Source organism: Molossus molossus, unplaced genomic scaffold (genome assembly GCF_014108415.1).
Source record: "Molossus molossus isolate mMolMol1 unplaced genomic scaffold, mMolMol1.p scaffold_m16_p_15, whole genome shotgun sequence".
NCBI lineage: Eukaryota > Metazoa > Chordata > Mammalia > Chiroptera > Molossidae > Molossus > Molossus molossus.
In genome coordinates this window covers 20,330,973-20,347,248 of record NW_023425350.1, presented here as the reverse complement: position 1 = coordinate 20,347,248, position 16,276 = coordinate 20,330,973, and the positions used below count along the sequence as shown (strand labels likewise).

The 16,276-nt window shown below is 43.0% G+C and overlaps 1 protein-coding gene and 1 non-coding gene across 2 annotated transcripts in view; both read right to left on the bottom strand.

Moving 5' to 3' along the window:
* SPAST (spastin) overlaps positions 1 to 1,004 on the bottom strand; it is a 62,211-nt gene extending 61,207 nt beyond the window's left edge. Inside the window, exon 1 of the mRNA XM_036262805.1 lies at positions 471 to 1,004. Within this exon, the coding sequence (XP_036118698.1) occupies positions 471 to 879 (409 nt within the window). The 5' untranslated portion in view covers positions 880 to 1,004. The remainder of the gene's footprint in view (positions 1 to 470) is intronic.
* Positions 1,005 to 13,248: 12,244 nt separating this feature from the next.
* On the bottom strand, positions 13,249 to 13,385 carry LOC118631297. Its single transcript, XR_004959783.1, has one exon. It is a non-coding gene; the product is annotated as a small nucleolar RNA SNORA2/SNORA34 family (small nucleolar RNA).
* Positions 13,386 to 16,276: the final 2,891 nt, after the last annotated feature.

The window sequence follows — 16,276 nt, the reverse complement described above, 5'->3', positions numbered from 1 at the left end:
AAATTAAGTCACTATTCTTTTTTGTGACACTACAGTACTCTGCTTTCACTAAAAGCCTTTAACAAGTCACAGCTTCTTCGATATCAAAACCTTTTGGAAACCTGGCTTAGAGGAAGCCACACAGTGTTTACAGTGCTAGAAAGGATCCGTGTGGTCACTCTAGGACAACTGTCACTGTCACCAGCACGTCTGGAAGTCTCACGGGGACCTGGATCATGAGAAGTGTAAGGGAAGGCTGGTGTCTGAAACAAAGTCGACAACTAGGGTGCCCTGGAAAGGGAGAGGTTTTAACTGAGAATCGCAGAGGATGAAGGTCTGACTGCGGGGAGGCAGTCTCGAGGGGAGGATCAAGTCCAGGGGTGCATCGCCCGCTCGCGCAGGAAAGGGACGCAGGTGCAGCTCTCCCTCGGCAACCCCACCGCTTTCTGCCCGCGCCGCCGCCGCCGCCCTTCCCCCGGCCCTCCAGTTACCTTTCTCGTCCTCGTCGATGCGCAGGGCGATGGAGATGTACTCAAAGGCCTGTTTGTGGAAGGCTTGGACGCGCTCGGCCTCCCCGCCCGGCACTGGCACCGGGGGCGAGGCCGAGGCCGGTGCGGCCGGGGAGCTCCTCTTGGCGGCCATGAGGGCGCGGGAGAAGCGCTGGCAGAGCCACACGAAGAGGAGCCCCAGGTGAAAGGCGACTAGACGCAGCAGCGCGAAGCCGACGAACAGCGGGTAGGAGAAGTAGTACAGGTTCCGCTTATGCGGCGACTCCGGCGGGGGGGCTGGCCTGGGGGCGGGACGGGCGGGGGCCAAGCAAGGGGGCGGAGGCTTGGGAGGCACGGGGCTGCAGGGGCCGCCGGAGCCTTTCTTCTTCCTTCGTCCACCCGGAGAATTCATTCACAGCTCCTACTGCCGCTTCCGCCATAACCCGCCTCCCGCAGACCGACCGCAACCGAGTGCCGGCAGCAGCTACTGGGACGGCGAGGGCCACAGACCCCCGCGCGCCCGCGGGCCCCAGGAGCTGGGCACGTCCACGCGCTGCTCGCCGGCCCCGCCCCTTTCTCTTCGCGCGGCCAGGAGCACAACCCCTTCTCCTCTTCCTGAGGTCGGCGGCTCCTGCTCCTCCCTTTCTGTCCTCTCGGCCGTCTCTAGTAGCTCGGAGCGGCGGCCGCGCGCGCGCGCGCCCTCCTGGGTCTTTCTCCGGCGCGCGCGCGCACGCCGCGTCTTTGTTGCCCTGAGCTCTTAGTGCGCATGTGCGGCGGTCGCTCGGTCCTTTCCCAGAGAACTACAGTTCCCAGTGTGCAGTTCGGTTCTACGTCGTTCTGAGGGACCGTGGCTGGGCGGACTTCACTGCCCCTGGGACAACTTTAGCCGGGAACCTTCCTCATCAATTCAACGAAAATGACAGCTGCGGTCTGGGGTCGATCGGCTTGTTCGCAGGGTTTCTATCTCGGACTGTCATTGTTTTCTTATGAGTATTTCTTTCAGTGTTTTCTGCCAATCTTCCGCACAGGATGGTTGATCTGAGTTCCATCTCAGAAGCAATGGGTACCAATCTGGGAATTACAGTACCTGAGAGGGAAGCAGTAGTAGAGATGAACATATTTTAAAGTCACCAGACCGAAAATGTTAGCTCAGTGGGATGAAGTCAACGATTCCGGAGGTTTAACTAAATTAATACATCTTTTGATGAAGAATTAATTTATTTGAGTAAAGGAATTCTTAAGTTTTGCACAGTAATCGTCCCATAGTTTACTGTGGAATCCACACTGGGCCTTTTTTTTTTTTTTTTTTAGTCTACTCGGGGTCCCTTCCTTTGGGGATCTACCTACTCATATCTATCTGGTGGCTGTATTCTAATGAACTGCAAGCACAGAACCCGACCTCCCAGATCACAGAGATGGAAATGCTAGGTCAGTCATACTCTCCCAGGAACCGGAATCTTGCATGGAGAAACACTGGGACAGAAGGCAGTAGGAACTGAGTTCTCTAAAGAGCTGGTCTGTCAGTTCATCTCATTGAGATTCCCAGAGATGCCAGGCTTCTGGACTGGTCATTTGACAATGTAAGCTACTCAATAAACTAGTCAGTTTATTTCTCTGTTTCTGTTTCTCTTTTCCCCTCTCCTTATGTCCTTCCTTCCTCTTTCTTTATCCACCTCTCTACTTTTCTCTCTCTCTCTCTCTCTCTCTCTTTTTTTTTTTTACTTTGGTCAGCCACAATTGTTTTTGTTGTTGCCTAAAACTAAGGAATCCTAACTGATACAAAGTCATCATTGTTTACAGTGTGACGTGTACAAATAAATACTTCACACCAGCCCTGGCCCGTTTGGCTCAGCAGTTAGAGCATCGGCCCCGAGGACCAGAGAATCCAGGGTTCAGTTTCCACTAAGGGCAGGTACCTCGGTTGCAGTTTGTCCGGCTGGGTTGGGGTCCTGTGGGTGGCAGCCAGTCGATGTGTCTCTCTCATATCAATGTTTCTCTTCCTCTTACCCCCTCTCTCCCTCCCGCTCTATCTGAAGCTAAACTGCAAAAATGTCCTTGGGTGAGGAAAAAAAGAAAACAAAAAAACTTCATGCCAGCTTCCAAGAATCTCTGCATTCTGGCAACAACTTTAATTTTCCTCCATCACTACTCCCCTACAACTATAGGGTACTGTAAAAATGATTTGTTCTCTGTTTCCCTCCTACTTCTCCCTACCCCACCTTCCTGCCTCTGTGCTTATTTTAGTTCCTCATGCTGAAATGCCCTCTCTCTTTAACATCTTGATTCATTTCAATTCCTGACTTCTCTTTTGAACTCCATATTATTTTTTTGTTGTTGTGTGAAATCTGTTATATTTCTACATCTATCATGTAAACAAGATGTATATAACTTAAATGTATAAGTTAAAGGAAAATAATAAAACAAACAGCATCCAGTTTCAGAAAATCTAATGTAGCCCTGGCTAGTGTGGCTTATTTAGTTGGAGCATTGCCCCATGCACTGAAAGGTCGCCAGTTCAGTCAAGACACATACCCCGGTTGTGGGTTTGGTCCCTTGTGGGAGGCAAACCATCAATGTTTCTCACATCAATGTTTTTCTCTCTCCCCGTCTCTCTCTAAAATCAATTTCTTTTTTATTCCTCACATGATATTTTTCTACTCATTATCAGATAGAATGGGAGGGAGGAAGAGAAAGAGAGACAGAGAGAAACATCAATGTGATAGAGCCACATCAACTGGTTTCCTCCCGCATGACCTGACCAGGGCTGGGGATGAACTGCAACCAAGGTATGTTCCCTTGACCAGAATCAAACCCACAACTCATTGGTCCACAGGCCGATGCTCTAACTGCAGAGCCAAACCGGCCAAGGCTGTCTTTATTTTTTAAAATAAGGAATTTGAGCCCTGGCCAGTTTGGCTCAGCGGTTAGAGCGTCGGCCTGCGGTCCGGAGAGACCCGGGTTCGGTTCCCGCTAAGGGCACGTACTTCGGTTGCAGTTTGTCCCCGGCCCTGGTTGGTCGTGCCGGTGGCAGCCACTCGATGTGTCCCTTCACGTCGATGTTTCTCACTCTCTCTCCCTTCCTCTCTCTCCCTCCCACTCTATCTGTACAAAAAATGGAAAAATATCCTCGGGTGAGGATAAAAAAAATAAATAAATAAAAATAAAATAAAATAAGGAATTTGAGGCTCTAACAGTCTGTTACTTGCCCAACATCGCGTATTACTTAATGACACATACTAATTCAGGGTCTTTAGAGAAAAATCTAGATTTCCAGAGAAAAACATTTTTATGTAGTCTGTTTATATTTCATTAATTATGAAATAAATATATTTTTTAACCCCTGGCTTAGGAGTTATCTTTCATATCTGGTTATACAGGTGTTGAGTTTCTGGCCTCTGGCTTCCCATTTGCTAACTCTCTGCTATTCATTTGTGCTTAATATTGACTGTGCTTTTCTTTTTTTTTAAATCCTCACCCGCGGATATTTTTCCATTTATTTTCAGAAAAAGCGGGAGGGGGGGAATGAGGGGAAAAGAGAGAGAGAGAAAGAGAGAAACATCAATGTGAGACAGACACATTGCTTGGTTGCTTCCCACATAACCCCGACCAGGGCCAGGGACCCAACCGCAACCAAGGCTCAGGACCGCAGGCCGACGCTCCAACCGCTGAGCCAAACTGGCCAGGGCAACCAAGGCTCTTGACTGGAATCAAACCCTCAACTCTTTGGTCTGCAGGCCGGTGCTCTAACCACTGAGTAAACTGGCCAGGGCATAATTGTGCTTTTCTGTATTTTTTGGTATAGTAAAAATATGGATTAAGAGTCAGAAGGTCTGGGGTTGGTATTCTGGTCTTACCACTTATTACTTGTGTGTGTGAGATGGAACAAGTTCTTTAACTAGCTAACTCCTTTGTAAAATGGGTGGAATAAAAATTAAATTATAAAATGAAAGTATACATCTAAAACCTCCAGCCTAATGCCTGTAACAGAAGAGTGTTCGATACATTTTATTTGTTTCTGTTTCTTACAACTACAAAGCCATTCCAGAATTCACACTACTGGAATCTCAATTTCTAGTAATATCAATCCACAGTTTCTGCCTCTTGGAATTACATCCCAGTTAAACCCATTTTCTGAACTGACATCTTCCTAAATTTGTCTCAAGGAAAATAGTGCCTGGATGTTACCCTGGCTTTATAATCTGCCTGGACTGAAAATCCTAATATCCTCAGGCATTTAACCTACAGTTTGACAGCCTCCCAGTTTTCAGATGGTGAGAACTTGGAGAACACTTAATCTTGAATGGAATCTGGGCCAGTTTCACCAAGACAAAAAGGAAGAGCTGAGTACTGTGCTAACTAATCCAGGACAGTCAGTCACTTTATCACTTTAACCCATTAATCTATTTACAAAGTGGCTACCACCAAATAGTTTTTTGGATATTTTAGCTCTACTTCTCTTCTAAGGAACTCCTTGAACCTTCAGCTTGAAAGATACTGGATTATTTGAAGTAAATACCAATGACAGATATTAGAGACCTCTTTTAAATTAAAAAGAAAAGTAAAATAAAATGGCACACTAGGGGAAATGACTGATTCTGAAAAAGACAGAAAACTTGAAATACACATTAAAAGACAGTTGAAGGCCAGGGATGAGGAGTAGAGTAACAATTAGGTGATTATTATCCTATATCTGTGTGATTAAGCAAAACTATAACTGTGGACAATTAACCATTTTCCTGTATTGAGTCCACATTGTGGTGCATGTTATTGATTCACTTGTTCAACTAATAGGTATTAAGCATAGGCAACATGACTGGCAATGAGTAAGGTGCCAGGATTACAATAGAGAATAAGATCAAGTTTATAGTCTATTGCAGTGGCCAAAAAACTCAAATAACAACTAGGAACAGTGGTCAGACATAGCATATGAGTTCCATGTATGGGTGTGAAATGAAAAAATCCATATATGAAGTGAATGATGAAATTGAAAGAGTAGAGCCCGGCCAGTGTAGCTCAGTGGTTGAGCATCAACCCATGCACAAAGAGGCCACTGGTTTGACTCTGGTCAGGGCACCTGCCCAGGTTGTGGGTCAAATCCCAATAGGGTGCATGCAGGAGGCGGCCAGTCAATGTTCTCTCTCATCGATGTCTCTATCTCTCTCTCCTTCTCCTTTTCTCTCTCTAAAAATAAATAAAACATAATTTTAAAACAAGAAATTGAAAGATTAGCATCTCTCTTTTTTCTTCATTTGTGTTTTTTTTTTCTCACCCGAGGACATTTTTGCATTTATCTTCAGATAGAGCAGGAGAGAGAGAGAGAAAGAGAGAGAGAGAGAGAGAGGGAGAAACATCAATGAGGGAGAGACACATCAAGTGGTTGCCACTCACATGACCCCAACCGGGGCTGGGGACAAACAGCAACCAAGGTACATGCCCTTAGCAGGAACCAAACCTGGGACTCTCTTGTCCACGAGCCGACATCTAACCGTTGAGCCAAACCAGCCAAGGCAACATCTCTCTTTTTTTAAATTTATTTTTTATTTATCCTCACCTAAGGATATGTTTATCGATATATATATATATATATATATATATATATATATTTTTTTTTTTTAGAGAGAGAGAGAGAAACATCGATGTGAGAAACAATTGGTTGCCTTCCACATGTGCCTCAACAGGGAATCAAACCTGCAACTTAAGTATGTGCACTGATCGGGAATTGAACTGCAGCCTTTTTGTGTATGGGACAATGCTCCAACTAACTGAGCCACCTGGCCAGGGCAAGATCAGCATCTCTTTATTAGATGGGATAGCTGTTATTTAGGTCCAGCTGAATTTTTGCCTGTCAGAAATGTGTGGTCTACTGTTGCCAGATTTTTAAAACATTTCAAGAGAGACTAGAATTCTGATCTTTATGTGATCTATTGCTTAATTGATAGTGTCTCAAAATTTCAAAACAAACAAACCAAAATAAAACAGAGACACCACTTTGAGATTCTCTAGTTACAGAGGATTTGTTACTAGCAAAAGTGTGAATGAGCTCATGGTTTTGAAATAGTAGTAGGTGTAAGAGTATAAATTGTTACTTAACCTGCTCAACTAGATTTTTAAAGCTATGATTCTGTGGAAGCATAAGCAAAGTCAGTTGATACGGAATTATAAATGAGTGCCCTAAAACAGCAGACTAGATTATCAGAGGGTGTATTGAATCATCACTCTAAAGAAAGTAGTTGGGTATATAAAAGTATTACATTTTTATATTTATGATGGGCAGGGCATGATTACTCCAGTGCCCATAAAAAGTGGCATAATGGGAATTGTTAGCACAGGGTGAATGTTAGAACACATCAAAGGAGTTGTCTGTTTTCAAGGGTGGTTTCTACCAGCTGCAGTGGTTTCAGAAAGCTTTCTTTATTTAAAAAAATTTTATTTTCCTTTTATTATTTTATTTATTTATTTTTTGAGAGTCATATATTGGTCATTTGTTTGGCAGGATCGGTGGTTAGTGCTGGCATAATTACACAGCTTACCAATATTTTTCAAGTACATTTCTTTCTCCATTTTGACATGTAATATACTGAGTAGCACACAGAAATCAGATCCCATACTGCCTCAAAACCGTGCCTATTTTTAGTCTTACTATACCAGGTGATTATACTTAACATCGTTCTTCGCTCGACTGTAAGAAGGAATGCGTGAGATTCCAAAGTTTCCTGCTTTTATCGGCCTGTAACCTTAGGTGGGTGTAACCTCAGGTGTGCGTGACCCATGGTGACACACAGGCCACTAGGCCCCGGGGTGTCGGCCAGCAATCGTTGTTGACTTACAGGAGTGGTCGAGCCTGGGGAAGAGAAAGTAGATCCCAGCTCCTCATTTTCTCCTCGGGGAGGGACCCCTGCGGCTTCAGAACAGAGTCTGTGCCTGAAGGTCCCTCCTGACCGAAGCTCCGAAGCTCCGTACCCCTCACTTGACTCGAATTTGCCAGCATATCCCTCACTTGACTCGAATTTGCCAGCGCAGTGACTCCGCGTTCTCTGGGTGCCCCCCCCCCCCCAGTGTGTGTCAGGAACATCCGGTGCTACTTGACTTAATCCATGGTGACAGCTTGTGAGACAACCAGGCTCTTGCCTTTTGCTTCAAGGAGAAGAACAGGGACCTCAGGACCCTTGCCCTGCCTTTCTCTGTGTGTCTCCTTTTTTTCCCTTTTATTGATTTTAGAGAGAGAAAGTAAGAGGGAGAGAGAGATAGAAACGTCGATGAAAGAGAACATTGACTGTCCACCTCCTGTATACACCCCAACTGGGGATCGGGTCTACAACCTATGCATGTGTCCTAACCAGTAATCCAACCGACTACCTCTTAGTGCATAGGTCGATGCTCAACCACTGAGCCACACTGGCAGGACCAGAAAGTTTTCTTTCTCCTTTTTTTTTAATCCTCACCTGAGGACATTTTTGCATTTATCTTCAGATAAAGCGGGAGGGAGAGAGGGGGGAAGAGAGAAAGAGAAACATCGAAGTGAGAGAGACACATGGACAGGCTGCCACCCACACGAATCCAGCCAGGGCCCAGGACAAACTGCAACCTAGGTATGTGCCCTTAGCGGGAACCTAACCCGGGACTCTGGTCCGCGGGCCGATGCTCTAACCGCTGAGCAAAACCGGCCAGGGCCAGAAAGTTTTCTTTATCCTTGAGATCCCCCTCCCCATCTTGTTGGATGAACTCAATTCCTATATTCTGGTAAGGATGTCTGAGTTTCTCCATTTACTGTCTTCATTCGTGTTTCGGGGTGTATTATGTCCACTCCGCCCCTCGCAGCTTTGCTTAAGTACTTATTCTTTGTTCAATACCACTTCAAAGATACCTACTTACATTTATCTTAATCTTGTCTGGACTCCTTCTGAATTTATGCTCTATAGCATTCATCTTGTTCTTTAATCAATAATTATCTTATATTGTTATTTATATGTAGCACATGTATATGTCTGATCGTTGCTGAACAAGAATACAGATTTGAGGGCAGGCACTGACTGAGAGTTTAGGATCCCCAAGATCATGTCCAGGTTTTTTTTGTTTTTTTTTTTTTAATCTTTATTGTTGAATGTAGAATGTATTACAGATGTTCCACATTTTTCCCCCATTGACCCCCTCCTCCCCACTCCCGCCCCTCTCCCGCCCCTCTCCCGCCTTTTCCCACACTATTGTCTGTGTCCATTGGTTATGCATATAAGTTCCTTGGTTTATTTTTTCCCACCCCCTCAACCCCTTTCCCTTTGAGGTTTGTCAGTCTAGCAGTGAATTTGTACTTCTTAATCTCTTCACCTTTTTCACCCATTCCTCCAACCCCCCTTCCATCTGGCAACCAACAAAACGTTCTCTGTATCTATTAGAATGTTTCTGTTCTGCCTGTTCATTTTGTTTGTAGATTCCATTGTTGATAGATATGTATTCATTGCCATTTTGTTTGTTCATATATTTTATCTTTTTCTTCAAAAAGACCCTTCATCATTTCATATAATAATGGTTTGGCGGTGATGAACTCTTTTAACTTTTTCTTGTCTGGGAAAGTCTTTATATGGCCATCGATTCTAAATGACAGCTTTGCAGGATAGAGTAATCTTGGTTGTAGGTTCTTGCTTTTCATCACTCTGAATATTTCTTGCCACTCCCTTCTGGCCTGCAAAGTTTCTTTTGAGAAATCAACTGACAGCCTTACAGGTACTCCCTTGTAGGTAACTAGCTGCCTTTCTCTTGCTGCTTTTAGGATTCTCTCTTTGTCTTGAACCTTTTGCATTTTGATGATGATGTGTCTTAGTGTGGGCCTCTTGGGGTTCATCTTGTTTGGGACTCTCTGTGCTTCCTGGGTTTGTATGTCTGTTTCCTTCACCAAGTTAGGAGAGTTTTCTGCCATTATTGTTTCAAACAGGTTTTTGATTTCTTGTTCTCGTTTTTCTCCTTCTGGCACCCCCAAGATGCGAATGTTGGCACGCTTGAAGTTGTCCCAGAGGCTCCTTACACTCCTCAGTTTTTGGATTCTTTTTTCTTTTTGCTATTCTGATTGGGCATTTTTTGCTTCCTTATATTCCAAATTGATGGTTTGCTTCTTGGATTTACGTACTCTAGTATTGAAGCTGTGTAAATTATTCTTTATTTCAGTTAATGCCTCCTTCAATTCTGACTGGTCCTTTTTTATGCTCTTGAGGCCCTCACTAAGTTCACTGAGGTTCTCACTGAGTTCATTGAGTATCCTTATAAGCAGTATTTTGAACTCAGTATCTGTTAGGTTGCTTATCTCCATTTCGCTTAGTTCTTTTCTTGGGGTTTTGTTCTGTTCTTTCATTTGGGGCCTGTTTCTTTGTCTCCTCATTTTGGTTGCCTCCCTGTGTTTGTTTCTGTGTATTACTTAACGAGCAGTATGGGGCTAGCTAGACCAGATGCTGCTCGTTTGAAAGAATTTGGGAAAAACCTGAAGCAGAATCCAAGACAGGCCAATCCTATGGTTAAGCAAGTGGCAACAGCTTGGGTGGGCTTGAAAGTTGGGCGGGGCTGGGCGGGGCCACCAGTGTGAACCAGGTTGCTGGAGTCCCAGATGCTGTCTGCCGCCCCAGGGAAGGGCTCATCAAAGGAACAATGGCCTCTGACAGCATGTTTGTCCCGGAGAAAGCCCCCTCTCCAGCCCTCGCTCCAGTGCCAAACAGCTCAGTTCTTCCCTGTATGTCTCTGGTGCCCCTCGAGTTGCCTCCCCTCCAAGCTTAGAGGGAGAGAGTCCGATAAGTTCGTCCGCGGGCCCTTTAAGGAGCTGCCTGGGGCTCCAGCCGCGTCAGCTTCCCTGAGCCTCAGTTCCTGCTGGTTTTTCCAGCCAGAAGTTATGGGGATTCTCTTCCTGGCACTGGAACCCTGAGCGGGGCACCTGGTGTGGGACGGGGACCCCTCAGTCCTCAGGAAGGACCTTCCCAGCCGAAGTATCCTGATTTTTATCCGCCACACGTGGGTGTGGGACCAGCCCATCTCGCCACTGGCTCTCACGCCTCCGCCCCTCCTACCAGTCTGGATGTGGCTGCTGCTTTAATTCCGTAGTTGTAGGACTTCCATTCAGCTTGATTTCAGGTGGTTTTGAATGATGGTTGTTCTGTAGTTGTAACTTTGATGTGGTTGTGGGAGGACGCGATACTGCGTGTACCTGCGCCGCCATCTTGACCGGAAGTCCTCATGTCCAGGTTTGATTTGCTAGGAGGACTCACAGAATTCAGAATATAGTCATAAGGCTATGATTTATTACAGCAAAAGGATACAAATCAAAATCAGCAAAAGGAAAGGCACATAGGGCAAAATCTGGAGAAAAGGAGGCGCTAGCTTCTGAGAGTTGTCTCTCACTGGACTCACACAGGACACTCTTAACTCCTCCAGCAGTAAGTTCAGACAACATGAGTGAAATGTTGTCTACCAGGCACACTCATGAGAAACTCAGTGCGTGGGTTTTTGTTGGAGCTGATCATGTAGGCACCCTTGCAAGCAAGGCTTTCTAAGTAAGGATAGCAGTCCCAGGCCTAATAGGTTAACTCTTTTCTGCATACTTCCTATAAATACTTTGGTGAAGGGAAGAATGAACTGGGATTTTTTTCTTTTAATACTATCATACAACCAATTAGACTAATTATTCACATAAATATTCTTTGCCATTATTACGTTTCATATAATAAAAACTACATATTTTCCAATTAAAGAAAATTATACAAGTGTTTTTACCCTTTTAATTTTAAAACAATTAATACTTTTGGTAAAAAAAGAAAAGTTCAAACATTGATATATAAAAGTTCATAAAACGCAAAGGCTTCCCCTCCCCAATTTCCCTCTCCACTGGTAACCACTATTGTTTTTTTTTTTTTTTAATTTTTATTGATTTACTTTTGTTATAGATGTTTCTTCTCCCCCCCAGACCCCTCCTCCCCATCCTGTCCCCCCACCCCCTAGCATTGTTGTCTATGTCCATTGGTTATGCATACATGCATATAAATTCTTTGGTTCACCTCCCCTCAACCCTCCTCCTCTGAGGTTTGTCAGTCTGAACCATACTCCTTTCTATGTCTCTCGGTCTATTTTGTTCATCAGCCCAACTTGTTCATTATATTCCACAAATAAGTGAGATCATGTGGTATTTGTCCTTCTCTGTTTGGCTTATTTTGCTTAGCTTAATACTCTTGAGGTCCCTCCATGTTGTCTCAAAGGATAAGAGATCTTTCTTTCTTACAGCTGCATAGTATTCCATTGTATATATGTACCACAGCTTTTTTATCCACTCATCTGTTGATGGACACTTGTGCTGTTTCCATATTTTAGCAAGTGTAGATAGTGCTGCTATGAATGCAGGGGTACATATATTCTTTCTGGTTGGTATTTCAGGCTTCTTAGGGTATATTCCTAGAAGTGGGATCACTGGGTCAAATGGCAATTCAATTTTTAATTTTTTTAGGAAACACCATATTGTTTTCCATAGTGGCTGCACCAGTCTGCATTCCCACCAGCAGTGTACTAGAGTCCCCTTTTCTCCATGGTCACCACTATTAATATTTTGTTGTATATCTTTCCAGGCTTTTTCCTATGTATATATAAATATATACATGCAAAAACAATCTCACTGTACAGATTTTCCTACAACATGCATTTTTCACATAAAATTATGTTGTAACTGTCTTTTTATACCAGTACCTACAGATCTGCCTCATTCTTTTCAATGGCTACACAGTAGTCCATTGTATTGAGATACCATAATTTAACCTATTTCCAATCTTTTCCTATTAAAAACTATGGTACAATAAGTATCTTTATGTCTTTGTACATTTTTGTTTTTCTATGGGATAAAGTTGTAGAAGTAGAATTGATACATCAAAGTAAAATTTCTGTTTTAGTTTATCTCTTTTATCGTAAGCAGATACTGAGTATGAACTCTTTTTTTATATTTTAATAACATTTTAACATTTAATAGAAACTATATACAATAACTTTTTATGGTATTTTACATAAGATAGTCACTACAGAAATTTACATAGGTTAGAAGCAAGAGGATGGTTAAGGAGGTCCCAGTCCTGTGGGCTATTTTTTGAGGCTGTAAGTCAGAGTTTATTGGGGGGAAGGGAGTTCAGATTACCCAATTAGGTGAGAAGTGAGAAAGGCTAAAACACAAACTGTTAGATAGCAATAACTAGACACCGCGTCCATCAATATCCCAGGGGTACACAGCTCCCATCTAAACACCTATGTGGATTTGTTCTCAAGGCTTGGGAACTCCCCTTACAAAGATGTCTATACTCATAGGCACAGAGTCTCAAATATTCGCTGAATCCCAGCTGCTAGGACAGGATTCACCTATCTTTTTCTTTCTTGCCCAGAGTGGGAAGACACTCATAACTTTTAGACACTACTAGTCCCTTCCCCCAAAATTTGGTGTATGTTTGACTATAGCACTCAATAACCCAGAAGAAAAATAAAGTAGTTGGGTTGTCCTTTAGAGAGAAATGGTCAGAAATACTTGTTTAAAGAATAGGAAATTCAAATGGTTCCCAAAACAAACTATCAACTGACAGAAGTGTGTTCTGGTTTCCCATTTGCAGTAGCCACTTCACTCTGAGGCAAATGGGTGCAGAGGCTTTCTCTGAATTTCAAGATCCCTGGGACCGGCACCCATCTCCGGCCATCTGCATCTGGCACTGTCCCTGACCCTTAAAGTCAGAAGTCATTACTTGAAGCATTCCTGAGACTCTCCCAAATGGCAGGGAGAGCTGTGGGTTGTTTCTTCCATATGAAACAGCCATTCTGTGCTAAGTTTCCAGAACAACCAACAGATCACAGGAAGATGGTCCTTTGGGCCTCTGCTTGAAACCAACAGCTATAGCATAACTGCTGGTCTTCAGTCAGGGCCATGAGTATGAATTTTTTTTTTTATCCTTCACCTGAGGACACTTTTCGATATTTTGTTCAGCTAGAGTGGGAGGGGAAGAGAGAGAGAGAAACATTGACGTGAAAGGGACACATCGAGTGGCCGCCACCCACACGACCCAACCAGGGCCGGGGACAAACTGCAACTGAGGTACATGCCCTTAGCGGGAACCGAACCCAGGTCTCTCCGGACCGCAGGCTGACACTCCAACCGCTGAGCCAAACAGGCCAGGGCATGAGTATGAACTCTTTACATAATATATGGTAGTGAATCATTTTTGGCTAACTACTCTGAATCCATTCCCTTTCTTCTTCCTTTCTAGCCATTCTAAGGTTTTTCCCTTGTGGAACCAATACTCTCCCATTGCATAGCAGTAATGCAATTTAGGTGGGATTAACTATCACCAGTTCACATCCTTGTCATTGTTTAGGGATGGGCAGTAATTCAGGTCTGTGTTAGTCTGCATAGGCATCCACTTTATCAGAATAACTGGTTCAAGTTGGACAGATCAGAGCAAAGTTCAGACTTTTGGTCCATCGGTAGACCTATGAGAAGTGATGCTTTCTCTCCCTGAATGTGAAAAAGAAAGCATGTACTGTAGCCCTGAATACTTTTGGCAACTGTCTCTCACCCATGAGAAAAGCAGCCTGAGAATGGGATAATACAGAGGAGAGCTGATTATGTAGGGAGACGATCTCAGAGAAACCACGGAGAAGCCACAACTAATTCTTGTCTGATGTCCACTTTACTACTGTTTTTTCTCCATTGTTAGCCAAAAAGTCTCCTTTATTGTTTAACAAATTTGAGCTGGGATTTCTATTACTAGAAACCAAAAGCATACTATCTGATAAATTTGTCCTTTATGCAGCGCAGCCAGGAGCACAACCTTTGGAATGAGATGGATCTGAGTTGAAATTTTAACTAGCTATATAATTACTTATGTAACAATATGTGTGAATATTTTTGAATCTATTTTATTATCTTATTTTATGGGGTATGAGTATTATGTGATGGAATAAGTAAATCACTTTGCAGGGTACCTGAACATAATTGAATTTCTAATTAAACTTTTTTCTGCACCCTCCTATATATGGAAACTTTATTGATGCATTCTGATATTATAAAGAAAAATTTTTTTTAAATCTTGTATTAAAAGTAGGTGGTATACAATCAGTTTGTGGTTTCTGTACCCATAGAAATCTCAGGCAGTTTTTTTTTTGTTTGTTTGTTTCTTTTGCATTTATCGTCAGATAGAACGGGAGGGGGAGAGGGAGGAAAGGAGAGAGAGACATTGATGTGAGAGAGACACATCAAGTGGCCGCCACCCATATGACCCCAACCAGGCCGGGGACAAACCACAACCGAGGTTTAGCGGGAACCAAACCAGGGACTCTCTGGTCTGCATGCCGACGCTCTACCTGCTGAGCAAAACTGTCCAGGACTCAGGAAGTTTTAATGAAAAAAAAGTAATTATTTTTTCATGGAAATGGGTTGGGAATGGTAGAGGGGGGTGCTGGGAGGGAATTAAGTTCCCTAGGGGAGGGCCTTACCATAGTCCTGCCATATTTTAGGCATCATGAAGGACTGGATTTCTCCAGGATCCTCCCAGAGGTCAAGTGGGGAAACTGAGGCAATGGAGTTCTTGAGGCAAAACCAGCTCCCCTTCCACACCTTTTCTCTCTCCCCTGTCCAGTATTGCACACAGATCCCTACCAGGAGGCCCTCCCTGGGCCAAGCCCCACCCAGGAGCCCTGGGACCAAGAGATATGTGCAATACTGATAGTGGACTGAAGGCAATAGAAAACACCTTTTAGGGAAAAAAATAAGATGGCATAATACCTATTTCTATTTTACTGACCAAGTTTGTCTTTAAGAAGAGAAATGGTTTCAACATAAATTAACATAGAATGGCTCTGGGTATTTAAAATGGAGATATTAAAGTTATATATTGTACCTATTAATAACCCATGAGTTATGTATAAAAATAAATTTAAGTTATTTGGATTCTAAATAGAAAACAAATAATAAAATCAGCTTTTGATGGTTTAGATTGGAAATAAGTTTAGCTTTTTCTTCATTTTTTACATTGTCGTTTTTTTTTTAGTCTTCAGAAATGTCAGTGTATATACTGATATCCAATTTTGACTATGGATCAACTTAATGTTGTGCATCTGTAATGTACCAGGTACTGTGTGAAGTACAAAGATACATGAGATAAGGAGCTCACAGTCTAGCTTCTTATTTTACTAAAACTGTAGGTACTTAGAAAATGTAAATTAGCAGCTCTCAGTTACTTTCTGGGTTTTAGTAATATACAATGAGAGCCTACTATGTATTAGGAAATGCATGAATATATTATAATAGTGTATGTAACTATTCTTGTAAGTTTCCCTAATTATTCTCTGGTCTTACTTGCTCTTATTTTCCACTGCTGAAAAGCACTCAATCTTAATTTGAGTTAATATATATACTACTCAATTTCTTTGCATCAGTCTTACATGAAAAATCCTCAAAGTGACAAAGTACTGTCACCAATCACAATACTAATCAAGTATATATTATAAAACTTTTAAAACATACCCACAAATTTAGCTCTTTATCCATGCAGTTTTTAGAGTAGCAAAATGAAGTTGTCTTCTACCTTAACAACAACAACAACAAAAAGCCCTGGCCAGTTTGGCTCAGCAGTTTAGCGTCAGCTTGTGGACCAGAGAGTCCTGGGTTCGGTTCCCGCTAGGGGCACATACCACCAAAATGAAGAAGAAAAAAAACCTCAATGTTATAATCATAAATATTTTTGTATTTCTAGTCATGACCTTGAATGGCTGATATTCCATTCAATCGACATGTCATAATTTACTCTTCAACTATTTGA